The 13704-nt window shown below is 42.3% G+C and overlaps 1 protein-coding gene across 1 annotated transcript in view; it reads right to left on the bottom strand.

The window, feature by feature from the left end:
- Positions 1-2: 2 nt before the first annotated feature.
- LOC109529819 (POTE ankyrin domain family member B2-like) overlaps positions 3-13704 on the bottom strand; it is a gene marked incomplete at its 3' end in the record, with an annotated part of 70669 nt that continues 56967 nt past the window's right edge. Inside the window, exons 3-19 of the mRNA XM_019893284.1 lie at positions 10125-10357; positions 9287-9401; positions 9020-9193; positions 8390-8496; positions 8149-8286; positions 7858-8018; positions 7194-7230; positions 7036-7108; positions 6841-6892; positions 6590-6759; positions 4675-4888; positions 2616-2677; positions 2007-2085; positions 424-503; positions 270-333; positions 144-188; positions 3-55 (exon numbers count right to left, since the gene is read on the bottom strand). Coding sequence (XP_019748843.1) covers positions 3-55; positions 144-188; positions 270-333; positions 424-503; positions 2007-2085; positions 2616-2677; positions 4675-4888; positions 6590-6759; positions 6841-6892; positions 7036-7108; positions 7194-7230; positions 7858-8018; positions 8149-8286; positions 8390-8496; positions 9020-9193; positions 9287-9401; positions 10125-10357 — 1857 coding nt within the window. The remainder of the gene's footprint in view (positions 56-143; positions 189-269; positions 334-423; positions 504-2006; positions 2086-2615; positions 2678-4674; positions 4889-6589; positions 6760-6840; positions 6893-7035; positions 7109-7193; positions 7231-7857; positions 8019-8148; positions 8287-8389; positions 8497-9019; positions 9194-9286; positions 9402-10124; positions 10358-13704) is intronic.

Here is a 13704-nt window from a genome sequence, read left to right on the forward strand (position 1 = left end):
CCTCCAGGCAGGCTTTTCTTACTGATATTGCTTGATGTATCCCAGTCTGATGCATCTGTAAGAGGTGAAAAAAAAAATGGAGCCATCCACTACAACTTAAGCTGAACAATTTTGATGCAGTCTTGATAAGAACTCATTCTGACCTTCAGCATAGTCAAAATCTCCCAAACCAAGTTCCTCCATCAGGTCTGTCAAAGAAGCAAAGAAAGAAAATGTACGTATTCAAAAGAACAGAAGAAATAATGCCTCAGGTTTGTAAACTTACTGACCTGTTTTTTCCTTGCTTTTTCCTTCACATTTGCTCAAAAGCAGTCCCCATTTGGTCTCCTCATTCTAGCAGTGTGAAAATCACCCATTACTATTCCATATATACAAATAAATAAATAAATAAATAATACCGTCATTCTGGTGATGAGCTTTTACCTCTTTTTGCGTTGGATCCTCTTTTTGAACATCTCTGGTGTCTTTACTTTCAGCAACAGATGGAACAGCACCAAGGCCTGCTAAGTGACAGAAGTCATTTCAGGTCGTAATTTGAACCATGTTGCATTCAGCCCAAACAAGCTCACACTAGTCTGCCAGAAGAAGTTTATTATTTTTTTTAACGAAGCCAGAAGTGGAAACAGTTCAGTGCCAACATTTGAGGGGTCAGCTGTAAATGAGCATCTTCATCGCTGTCTGTCAAGATGATCAAATTGAGAGTATGAAACTTGAAGCACTTTCATGGACAAATAGACAGTAAAAAGAGAAACTATGTACTTCCAATATGATGGATGGACTTGATGACACCGACGTCCAAGGAAAGATGTCATGCAAATGAGATGCAGTTAATGAAAATACCTGATATTTGGAAATTTTAAGCATTTAGATCAGTGGTTCTGAACCCTTTTAGAGGTACCGAACCCAACCAGTTAATATGCACATTCACCAAACTCTTCATGAGTGAAAAATAAATAAATAAATAAACAAACAAACAAATAAATAAATAAAATTTACAAATTCAAGATATAAAAAAACGCATTTATTATAAACAGAAAAAGGAAATAAAATCTCAAGAGATAAGTATACTTTTTTTTTTTTATTGTACGACGTACTATCACTACAGTCACACGCTGACAACAAAGCGAACTCAATTTCCCAGAGCACTGATTGGACAAGCAATGTCATGTGATCATCTGCAGCCAATGATGGCCAAACGGGCGTGTCATAACTAATTAACTTGTTGATCCGCGTGTGTCTTACCCTCAATGGCAGAGGCTCCGTCGAACCCCTGGGGTTTAATCGAACACAGGTTAAGATCCACTGATCTCGGTCAAAGGTGGGCACTTAATTTTGCAAAAGGGCCACACAAACCTGGAGCGCTTGCCGAAGTCCAAGCTAACATGCTAATTTTAGAAACGTTGCCACTCGTCCACATAAGTTTCATGGAAATCAAATAGTCCAGTTTTGGGGAAATTCTGCAAACTCAACGTGATCATGGCCAAGTGGGCGTGTCATAACTAATTAACATCTTGAGTCGGGTGTGTCTTACCCTGCATGGCAGAGGCTCCGTCGAACCCAGGTAAGAACCACTGATTTAGATTCCATGTTTCGTTTTGGTGACAAAAACTCACACTAACGTCTAAATTGCAGCTGACAATTTTCGTTCTGACTCCCCAATTGCTATTCCCCTTTTTGGCAAACTATGAAGCAGAGTGATGGTTTGAAGAGCGAGAATGCCATTCATGAACCGTGCACGTATGCCGCATGCATTCTGTGAAAAGCATTCATGAGTAGATGGTCGGGTATCGTGCACAGGTAACATGCCGTTGCCCAAAATGAACACGGTGACCGTTGACATTTCCTACCCACTCGCAGGCTGCCTCTTTGCCTGCCCTGACTACAAAAATAAAAACGCAACAGGTTGTTTTGGCTACATGAAACCACACAACACCGAAGTGTATTAAGAAAACCGGTTTCTCGAACATAAAAGGATTAAAAACAAAAAAAAGTTCATGACATCTTACCATCTTCCATCTTCTCTCCAACAGTATTCTGTGCTTGTATGGTTTGTTGATCTTCACGTGACAATTTCTGGGCTTCATGCTGGTGATGAAAAAATAACATACGTTTTTTTTTTGTTGTTGTTGTTGTTTTTACGCAAAGAGAGTTGAAAGAACATTTATACCAATGTGTGTATTCAACGTACTGTACCTCATAATCACAAGAGTCCTGCTCTTCCTCTTCCCTCTCGAGACACGACTCTGAGCAAACACCTGAGATTTTCAAAATAAATGCATTCATTCAAATTATGGAAAAGGAAGGAAAAGAGGAGTAACTTGTGTAGCAGATGTATCATATCATACATGTCAATTGGCAGCAGATCGACAAGCACGTTAGCCATAAAAGTGGCTTTACTCAACTGCGGCGGCCAAGGCACTTGTAAGACATGAGGCTTTTTAAAATGTATTTATTTGTACATTGTTTCTGTGCTTGTACGGTTTGTTGATCTTCACGTGGCAATTTCTGGGCTTCATGCTGGTGATGAAAAAATAATAACATACGTTTTGTTTTGTTTTTTTAGGCAAAGAGCTGAAAGAACATTTATACCAATGTGTGTATTCAACGTACTGTACCTCATAATCACAAGAGTCCTGCTCTTCCTCTTCCCTCTCGAGACACGACTCTGAGCAAACACCTGAGATTTTCAAAATAAATGCATTCATTCAAATCATGGAAATTAAAGAGGAGTAACTTGTGTAGCAGATGTATCATATCCTACATCTCAATTGGCAGGAGATCGACAAGCACGTTAGCCATAACAGTGGCTTTACTCAACTGCGGTGGCCAAGGCACTTGTAAGAGGAGACATGAGGCTTTTTAAAATGTATTTATTTGTACATTGTTTGTCTGAAGTAAACAAATGCGGATTAGCAACATAGGCTTTCTCCCGCAGTCCAAAGACATGCATGATAGACCTAACATACATGTCTGTCCCTGTCCGCTACATTTCTGCCCCAACTCCAACTATCTGCACATCTCGTTTTCGGTCTTTAGATTAGCAACGTAGGCTTTCTCCCGCAGTCCAAAGACATTCATGATAAACATAACATACATGTCTGTCACTGTCCGCTACATTTCTGCCCCTAACTCCAACTATCTGCACATCTCGTTTTCGGTCTTTCTCTTCATGGAAATTAAAGAGGAGTAACTTGTGTAGCAGATGTATCATATCCTACATCTCAATTGGCAGGAGATCGACAAGCACGTTAGCCATAACAGTGGCTTTACTCAACTGCGGTGGCCAAGGCACTTGTAAGAGGTGAGGCTTTTTAAAATGTATTTATTTGTACATTGTTTGTCTGAAGTAAACAAATGCAGATTAGCAACGTAGGCTTTCTCCCGCAGTCCAAAGACATTCATGATAAACATAACATACATGTCTGTCACTGTCCGCTACATTTCTGCCCCTAACTCCAACTATCTGCACATCTCGTTTTCGGTCTTTCTCTTTGCCTCCTACCTGGCAATTCCATTTCCAGCATCCTTCTATCGCTATATCTTCTGCCACGACCTCTCATGTCCAAAGCATCTCAATCTGGCCTCTCTAGCCTTGTCTCCAAACCTTCTGGGCTGCGCTGTCCCACTGAAGAGCTCGTCACTGCTTCAGAGAATCTCAGCATCTTCAACTGTGCCACATCGAAGCTCTGTCTCCTGGCCACCTACCACCTCAAAACCATACAACAAGGCCAGTCTGATTACCTCCTGCAAAGCTGTTTTAATGTGAAGTTCATTGAGGACTCTTTAAATCGTCCGTAGGTGCAAATGATGAGTGTGATGAGATAGAAGAGGCTCTGACTCCCTGCAGCACAGGCACTAATGAAATTATGTTACTCTAAATACTTGAACAAGCAAGCAAGCCAAAAATAAAAACAAACAAACAACAACAACACAGAGAGAAAACACAACAGCAATTTCATTTTGTTGTTTGTCAGCACTAATGAAATTATGTTACTTTAATACTTGAACAAGCAAGCAAGCAAGCAAAAAATCAAAACAAACAACAACACAGAGAGAAAACACAACAGCAATTTCATTTTGTTGTTTGTCTATGTGTGCCTCGCGATTGGCTGGCGACCGGTTCAGTGTGTACCTTTGCCGACTGCCCCAAGTCAACTGAGACGGGGAATAATCAGATGTTGTAAACTGCCACCTGGTGGACAATGCATGTACAGCGGAAGGAGCCACACAATGAATGCAAGAACTGCACAAATTATTTATATTTTTACAGATACTGTTTTTTTTTTAATACAGTACAATACTGTAATTTTAGAGTAAAACTTAATATTGTTCTTATTAAACTTGAGGGTGTTTTGACTATTTTTACAGATACTGTTTTTTTATACAGTACAATACTGTAGAGTGTATTTTTAATATTGTTCTTATTAAACTTGAGGGTGTTTTGAGTTATGAATGTGGTCACTCAACAAATTATCAGAAACTTCTAAGTCAAGGCAACCACCGCTGTATTTTAATTCACCCCCTGGAAAAAAAAAGAGGAGGTTGTTTGAGGTGAGGTGTTAATTTTTAAGGGTGCAATGCATGCACCCGGCATTTAATCGAGGCATGGCATCGTTTAAGGGAATATTGGTACTCGTCGACCACAGAAATAAGGAGCACCTGAACTGCTCTTACCGCTTTTCGCGTCTTTGGAAACGTCTCTTTTTTCAGGGAGGTCTGTCGTACCATCTGGGAGGCTTTTGTTCCCTTCGAGTTGATCATCTGAGATGTCCTCCTCCTCGTCTTCCTCCAACTCCTCTTCCTCCCCTTGGTCCTCATCGTCGTCGTCATCTTCTTCATCATCACCGTCTGGGTCTTCGTGACTAGCATCGTTCTCATCCTCCTCTTTCTGTATAAAAATATGAGCTAATGAGATATTTTGATCGGTGGGAATGGACTGTGAGGGTTAAAAAAAAAAAAAAAAAAAAGCAGGGAAAGCCGAGTCACCGTAAACACAAAGAGACAACTAGAAGATTCAAAAACCCAAAGTACAAGCAACTCTATTGATAAATCTAAATATACATGGAGACAGATGACTACCCGCTACAAAAACGAATCGTGCCAGCACGGTGACACCTTCTCCGTATCTTCTGAAGCTCCCTACCTCATCGGGCGAGTCCAAATCAACATCGTCAATGTCGGTGTGAGGCAACGGTTCGGAAAACACGCTTCCATCCGGGAGATCGCCAGCAATTTTGCTTGACGCAATAATGGCCATCTTCTCTTTGTTGAGTTTGTTTGAGGACTCTTCAACGGGCGGATCGGTAGCCCCGCCTTGTGGGGAACGTTGCAAATTAGTTGTGGTGGAAGGATTCAGCTCAGGTTGATCATCAGCTGGTTGGCCGTGCGAGGGTTTGGATGGTTGGACTCGGCTTCTGGTGGTGTTTTCGCTGAGGGTTTCTGGGCGGTCATTTTCATTGGATTCCAGAGAGGATTCAACCAACTGCTCCTCTGATGTCACTTTTGCATGAATTTCGGCAACTGTTGCCCCGTCTTCTTCTGATGAGGAGTCCCAATCAGATTCTGCTGTTGATGGTCTGTTCTTGAAACGGGGAGAGGGAGGTGGCGCTATTTCGTCAAGGGGCGTTTGTGGATCATGGGGTGTTCTGGGCCGTGAGCTGGTCCCTCCTGGCGATGTAGCCTCGCCGCCTTTTGGACAGGTGGTCCTGTTCGTGATGTCATGGTGTTCCTCACAGCCGTCACTGTCTGTTCCCTCTAAGGAGGAGCCCCATGATGATTTGCGTTTTTCATTTTTGGAAACGCCATCTTCCGTGTCGGGTTCGCCGTCTCCCTTTGTGCCTTCTGCCAGCATATTTCTTTGACTTGTTTGAGGATGGACCTGAAGGCTCGTTTGTTTGTTGTCATCACGCTCCTTTGCCAAATCGTCCATCTTACCCCCGTTTGCCATTTGTGCGCCGGGCCTCGCGCTGCGCTTCGAAACGGTCGTTTGATTCGGTGACAACATGAATTCGTCATCCTCGTCGGAATATTTCGATTCCACTCTAATGGCTGACACGACCAAATCCTGGTCCGCGTCCAACGACTGCAACATCTGAGAACGTGACATTCCAGATGCTTGCGAAGGATTATCTGGAGTCACACTGGCGCTACTGGGAATACGATCAGAACGACATTTTTGTGGAGCTTTCCCACTATCAAGATCGAGTTCCGCAAGGGGGGGATTTTGCGCGTCTTCTGAAGAAGAAGTGTTCGACTGAACAGAAGCTATATAAGAGTCATCCTCACTTTCCTCCTCCTCCTCCTCTTCTATCTCTTCACTTTCCTCATTATCTTCATCCTCCTCCTCCTCCTCTTCTTCTTCATCTTCCTCTACTTCCTCTTCTTCCTCAGAGCCATCGTCTTCCGATTTCTGGGCTTGAGATTCGGAACTTGACTCACTTCCTGACAGTCGCTCTATCATACCACGGTTTTCCTCGACAGGTTCCGACAGACGCTTGGCTTGTTGAAATATTTAGAGGGGGGCAAGGGGGAAAAAAGGAGAGGAACGGCATCAAAGGAAAGCGACAGAATCATAAACAGAAACATGTACCTTTGAGTAGATTAGGAGAGGGGTAGAGGTCATCTGGGAGGCTTTGGGAAGGAAAGGAGCAGGTGAGGGTCCTACGGGGGGCTTTGGGGGTTTACTGGACGCAACTCTCGGGGCACTATTGTCACTGTCAGACTCAGAAGCACTCATGGATTTGTCGAGCACTGCAAAGGCTATGAATGTTATGAATTCAATTACCATCGACACCAAATTAACTTTTGGGAGGATTGCGCAGAAAAATTGTTGGCAAGTACCTTTTCCTCTTTTAGATTCGAGCATTTTCCTGAGGTTCATTTTTGGTGGAGTCTGAAAGGAAATTGGAAAAAAAATAAAATAAAGAAGCCCACTTAAAAAAAAAAAGCATACAGGAGGTCACATGTAAACAAACATTGATTAAAAAACATTGACTTTTTACATTTCAGTACAATGTTGATGTTGACTTGACCGACCTTTTCAACACTGAGTGACTCGCAGTCGTCATCAGAGGAAGCCCATTCATCGGCGACGCCTTTTTTTGACACCCTATAATCACAGGAAAGAAGAGTTGGAAGGTGGACGGTCACTAACGCGTGTACTTTTCATGTAGTGAAAAGGAATCAAAGCTCACCGGCTTAGTGACTCTGCTTGAGAATTCTCCTCCAAGTCTGAAACAATGCAGGGACCTTTAAAAAAACGGACTCACGACAGATGGAATGCCATTTTACATATAAATCAACTCTAGTACGGTTTCCACTGAGCACAACTCTTCGGTTTAGTCAACATTTTTGCCAATAGCAATAATAGTTATGACCATAAAAAACAATTATATTTAAAAGCACATCTTAAAGCGACCCTGAAAAATGTTATACATGATTTATTTTAGTCACCTATTAATCCGATATTTGTGTTGTTTTTAACCACTGGTGCAAAGTGTCACTGAGTGTTAGGAATACATACACAAAAAATATGACAATCATTAAAAAAAAAAAAAAAAGAAAGAAAAGAAAGAAACCGCTTTGCGGCGCTCTTCAATTGGCGTCCCACAGTTGGAAAGGAAAGGGCGCGGCTTAACACATTGCAGCCAGTTAACTGGTGGACGGCAAACGGTCGCTTCCTTGTGAACGGGAAGGAGCTTGCTCACCATAAAGAGTCACATGCGGAGAAGAAGCCTTAAGCATTTGTCGCACGCACCCAGATCGGGGTTGACTAACTTATCCGAAGCGTATCATGAGCTGAACTGAAGTGAACGGCCCGGCGATGGCATTTCATGATCTTATATATAAACTATTCACCATCTTTGTCGGTGGCCGGTCCTCCCACAGGGAAGCCAGTTTCAATGGCTCGGGATGCCTTGCCCAACTCAGATTTCAACTTCTTTTTGCTTGGACCAGGATGAGACAGAGAGGCAGCCTGGTTCCTTTGGGCACCGTGCTCAGTAATGAGGATGGCGCAGCTGCAACAGAGTCAAGACACTGAGATTGACGGCAAGCTAGAACCTGTCAGGTTGACATTTAAGCAGAGGCTTCATTAGAGTATAAATCACTTTTGGTGTCAGTTCTTGACTGGTCCAAATCGAAACTTACGGGTGGTGGCCTTCAATCACTGCGTAATCCTCGGCCGAGTGTCCTTTGTTATCCTTCAGAGTAATATCTGCATGAAACTGCAAGAGCAGTCGCACCATGCTGACGTGACCATTGCCAGCAGCTATCATTAACGCCGACCTGTAGTTTTTTTCAGAGGCCGCGCACAAACAAAGCCATTTATGAAGCTGCATTAGAATGGTTTCAATACTGTACATTCCGTGAGTCATTATTTGGCACCGACCTTCGATCTCTGTCCAAAATATTGACGCCAGCACCTTTCTTCAACAGAATCTCGGCCACTTCGATGTGGTCCCCTTGGACTGCCACCGTCAGCGGAGAAATGCCCTCCTAAAAATGAGATTTTGCCATAAAATATAGATCAATAAGACCGTCGTTTCTAACTGATCTCATCTTGTAATAGCAATTAAAACAATGGACCAATGTGCATGTTAAAAAATTTGATTTTTCTTTATGGCTTTCGATTCTCAGTCATCCAGGTCATAGTATTCTGCAAACGACGAATCAAAAGCAACTGGACAGGTTTTTATTTTTTATTTTTTTGGTCCCACATTCAAATATGATGAGGGCAATGATGCTATATAGGCCAACGATATGAAGAAGAAGGAACAGGCTATGGAACCTTGGATGGATGGAAGATAGACTACAAAAGCACATGGAAAATAAAACTGTTCCCTGGATATGAGAACACTGAGATTTACACTTCAAGACAACTATAGTGAATCAGTATTCCACTGTACCGCATATACTTCTCATCATATTGGCCACAAAGCCTTTATCCAAAAGCCATTGGTTGTTTTTTCTAGCCTTATGTCCGCAAACGCTACCAAAGTCCGGCAATAATGGCACCCACCTTATTCTGGGCATCGATGTCAGCGTCATGATCCACGAGGGCGTCAACGGTGGAGACGGACGGAATGCTTGAGGCTAAATGTAAAGCCGAGTTTCCCTCGTTGTCCACCAGGTTGGGATCAGCGTGGTTTTCCAACAGAATATTAGCACAGAGTTCATACTGGCCTTGCACTGCCTGATAAAATGAGGGAGAATTGACATGATGGTGAAAATCGTTGATGTTCATCGAAAATGTCAACTTATCCAAGTGTCTCCAGGCTGACAGTACCTTCATTAAGGGGGACCTATTTTGATTGTCACATAAATTGAGCTTGGCTTTTTTCTCCACAAGAAATCTCACCACCTCAGCATGTCCGCAGGCACAAGCGAGGTGAAGGGCTGTTCTGTAGGATAAAAGACAATATTCATAATGGAATTAGATTTATATGCAATACTGGTTTAGCGGTGATGCAATTAGTTTAAAAGAGGAGCATGGGAAATTGATATTTTAATGACATGAATACAAACAGTTGGGTCTTTTGAGTGCCCACTTCATGATCAACTGTGAAATAAAACAAGTAAATGTGTCATCTATTTCTGAAAATGCATCTAAGTTAGCCCTTATGGAAAATAGTGGAGATCATTTACATAAGAAATTAAAAGAAAGCATATTACGTCTACTTTAATACCCTGATTACTTCAAATATATTATGAATTGTTGTAACATCAAGAAAATAAATAAAACACAGACGATATCAGTTTATTAAATCCGATATGTGTCAAATTCAGCGTTCCGATCCACCAAACATAGAAAAGAGAATCTGAAATCAACGACGTCCTCCTATGCGGTACAAAATAAAACAGGGTGTGCCAAAAGCTGCTTTTTGTCACGAAAATGAGAGTATTACAGCGGTCGGAGGTGGAGAAGGTAACTATATTAAATGTTGATTAACGTTCGTACTAATTTCAAGAAAAGTTCTGAAATGACTCACTCGTTAGATAACAATAATCGTGGTTTGAAGTAATTCGGGAGAATTTGCTCAAATTTAGACTTTCGGATTGATGATTAACATGGCTGGATATTTTGAGGTGTAGTTGAACAAGAAGAAATTGGAGCCCTCACTGACCTGTTGTGCTTGTCCAACTGATTGACATCATTGCTCTTGACGAGATGCTCCAGCTTGGCCACATCTCCGCGCCAGGCAGCCTTGTGAAACTTGCCCAGGTCTTTCTCTTTCACCTCGTAGCCCACAGAAAGCGCGTTGCCCCTGTCGGTCGTACGGGACGGCGATTGTTTCTTCTTGGAGAAACTGAATAATTTCTTCATGCTGAAAGCTTCGCCGCCGCTGTCTGTCTGCGACTTAAAACGGAGAGAGGGGATCACCACTCGCGCCTCTCATGCCAAACAAATAACTGAGACGTCCAAAGCGGATTAACCTCGGGAACCGTCGTTGGAGTACGACATCGTTTGACACGACTTTCCGAAATACGGTCACGTCGAGTCATGTCGCGCAACTTTACCGCTCACGCAGCGGAATAATTGTTTTTATTTGAATGGAACGCTTCAGACGAGCCAAGGAGACCGCCACAAGTGGCGCTTCAGCGCTGGAGTGTAGACGTACTTGCGCATGCGCATGGGCCCCTATTTCTTCTTCTACTCTGGCTTTATTGACAGATTTTATCCAGCAATTTGTACTACAGCGCTACCCTCAGTTCCGGAACGAAATAACAATACATGAGGAAATAAAATGTATATACTGCCTTATCCTTCCACGGATTTTACATTTAAAAAAAGTACATCTCACGGTTCGCAACTTAACGAAAATGTCACAAAAAATGGTTACACGAGTTAATAATAATAAATGATACACAACAACCAAAAATCACGATATGATATCACGAGATGAACCTCACCATACGTATCACGGTATTGTGGGAGGGTCAGCAATATGAAAAAAGCTCATGTACAAATATATTTTCTGTTTTTTAAAAATCTGATGAATTTAATCAAATGAGACAATTCGCTGCAGACCACCTCTCATGGCATTCTATTGTGCCGCGAAACACTGAATCGGTGTAGTACCGTACTCTACAGTAGAAGAAAGAATTTACAATCACGTGACGTTCTTATATGAAAAAATGTCATGAAAAGATATAGATTCCATGTGATTATCACAAAAAAATACATTAAAAACCAGCATACTTTACAGTTGAAAAAACACACAGATCGTATCAACCGCTAACTCAGTGGCTTTTAAACTTTTTACATCAACTACGTCTCCCCCCAAAAACTTAGCTCTATTAATACCGCCGACATGACCAAAAACAAAATACCACCATTGCCATTGCCGCTGGTTTTATAGCGGGTCACTTTTTGTTCTTTTTTTTTCTACATAGTCACAGTTGGGGTCGGAAAAGTCACTAAATTAACAAAAGTGAAAATAGGTTGCTGCTTTACTGACTGAGTACTGTTTTTATGTAATTAATGTATTGTTTGAACTGCTTTTGTTTCTATATGTCTGCTTTTTACTTTATGTACAACACTTTGTATGTATATTTGGTTGTTTTTAAATAAAGTTGAGTTGAGGATGTGACCTGTGGGCCGTATTATGCCCGGGTCTGCTCTCATCCCTGTGACTGAAGTGTAATCAATTGTATGTGTGATATCACTGCTAAAGGCTACATCTGTGAGTACGAAGAGCCACAATGGCAGCAGTAGATCGTAAACTGTAGTGGGAGGCTTTGTAATTAAGGAATAAATGAATGGCGGGAGTAGCCCAAGGCTTCCAGGGTCTGTCTGAGAACTGACTGATCGTGTTTGACTACATGCAATTAGCTTCCTCAAACAAAAAAAAACCCTTCCTCACATTAGTGCAAAGACAACACATTTAGCACTCATTGTTTCCAAACAGCGAGTACACCTTTGATTTATTGTCACCTTGCTTGTTCCACCGCACAGAACCCAAATTCCATTCTGGTCGCCAGCCATTCTCAGGGCAAACATAGGCTGTGTCCAAATTCACAGGTTGGTTCGTCCGAAGGGCCCGTTTTCGGGCTCACGATAAAAACAAATGCACATTCATTAACCGTGTCCAAATTCGCCACGGCTTATGCGGAAGAGCCTTTGAAGGCGTCGAAGAACCCAGCCTTCGAATTGTGTTTCCAAAGGGTGGAAACCACTGCGCCTCAAGTGATGTTGTTTGGATAAAAAAATGCGACCTTCGGATGATGCGGCCTGTGAATTTGGAGCGATGGAGGCAAACACAAACAACCATCGCCAACATCACTCAGGCGCAAACGATTCCAAGGTGCCCGTGAGGCGTTTTGGTTTAAAAAATAATTGTAATTCATTAGCATTTTTCATCTGCTGACCGATGACACCTGGGATAGGCTCCAGCACGCCCGCGACCCTAGTGAGGATAAAGCGGATTAGAAAATGTACGGACGGATGGATAGTTTTCAATGAAGTGCAGTTTGGTTTTGCCACATTTGGCCACTAGGCGTCGCCATGGCACCACGCATGAATCTACTGTCGCGACATCTCTTTGGCGTTGCGGTATTGCAACCAACCGTTCACTGAAATGACAATTGATTTGATCTTCTCAACATAAACAACCATTAAATCATGGATTAGAAATACAAACAATAAAAATATTTCATCAAATCAAAGTCAGACTGATCGTGTTTGACTACATGCAATTAGCTTCCTCAAACAAAAAAAAACCCTTCCTCACATTAGTGCAAAGACAACACATTTAGCACTCATTGTTTCCAAACAGCGAGTACACCTTTGATTTATTGTCACCTTGCTTGTTCCACCGCACAGAACCCAAATTCCATTATACCAAAGTAACTTGAAAAGACAACAGGGAAAAACCATTAAAGTGCATGCAAATGAAATTCCTTTTTTAAATGATAAAATACATATATATATGTTTTTGTTTTTTGCAGAATGTAATTCTGCTTTAGATGCAGGTATTTTTCTTTCTTTTATTGTATCCTGCCTCCAACGACAAGGATCCAGAGCTCATTATTGCCGCAAGATCTATACTTACAGACCCGCTCATATATAATTTGGCAGAGTGGGTCATTACCTGAGGAAACAGAAGCTAACTCATTGAAGAAACCACTTTAGTTGGGTGTGTCCCAGTAGGATGTCCTGCTTAAAAGGCCACATGCAGTTTTTACAGTGATCGAATGACCATCAGTCCTGCTCTGTTGATTCAGGTCAGTTGTGGATGTGTGCGTGTGTCTGTTGGTGGGACGGGTGGTGGAGGCACAACACACACCTGAAAATTATAAGAAAAAGCAAAAAGCGGATGCAAAAGCAACGCTAATGTGTTCCAACAAGAAATGTGAGGAAACATCTGGTACTAGTTGTTCCTTTTGTGTCTCATGCAGACGGAGGATTGTGTGGGGGTGGGGGGGTGGAACATAATACACCCAAGTGGACTTTTTTCGGTGTTTATTTGAGACCTTAACCTTCAAATGCCTATAATTAGTGCTTTGACATGTAGCGTGTGTGAGTTTTAAGTAGAAAGTGCAGGCAGGAGCTGGCTACCGGGGTTATGGGACATCCACCTCTTCCATTTGCACCTGCAATTTTTTGGGGGCATCATGTTTAGGTGCTTTTCCTCGGGCATCAACTGTAACAACGAGCGTAGGCAGGCGTGTTCCCTTTGTTTGGGGGGGGGGGGGGGGGGACAG

The sequence above is a fragment of the Hippocampus comes genome, unplaced genomic scaffold (genome assembly GCF_001891065.2).
Source record: "Hippocampus comes isolate QL1 unplaced genomic scaffold, H_comes_QL1_v1.1 scaffold62, whole genome shotgun sequence".
Lineage (NCBI taxonomy): Eukaryota > Metazoa > Chordata > Actinopteri > Syngnathiformes > Syngnathidae > Hippocampus > Hippocampus comes.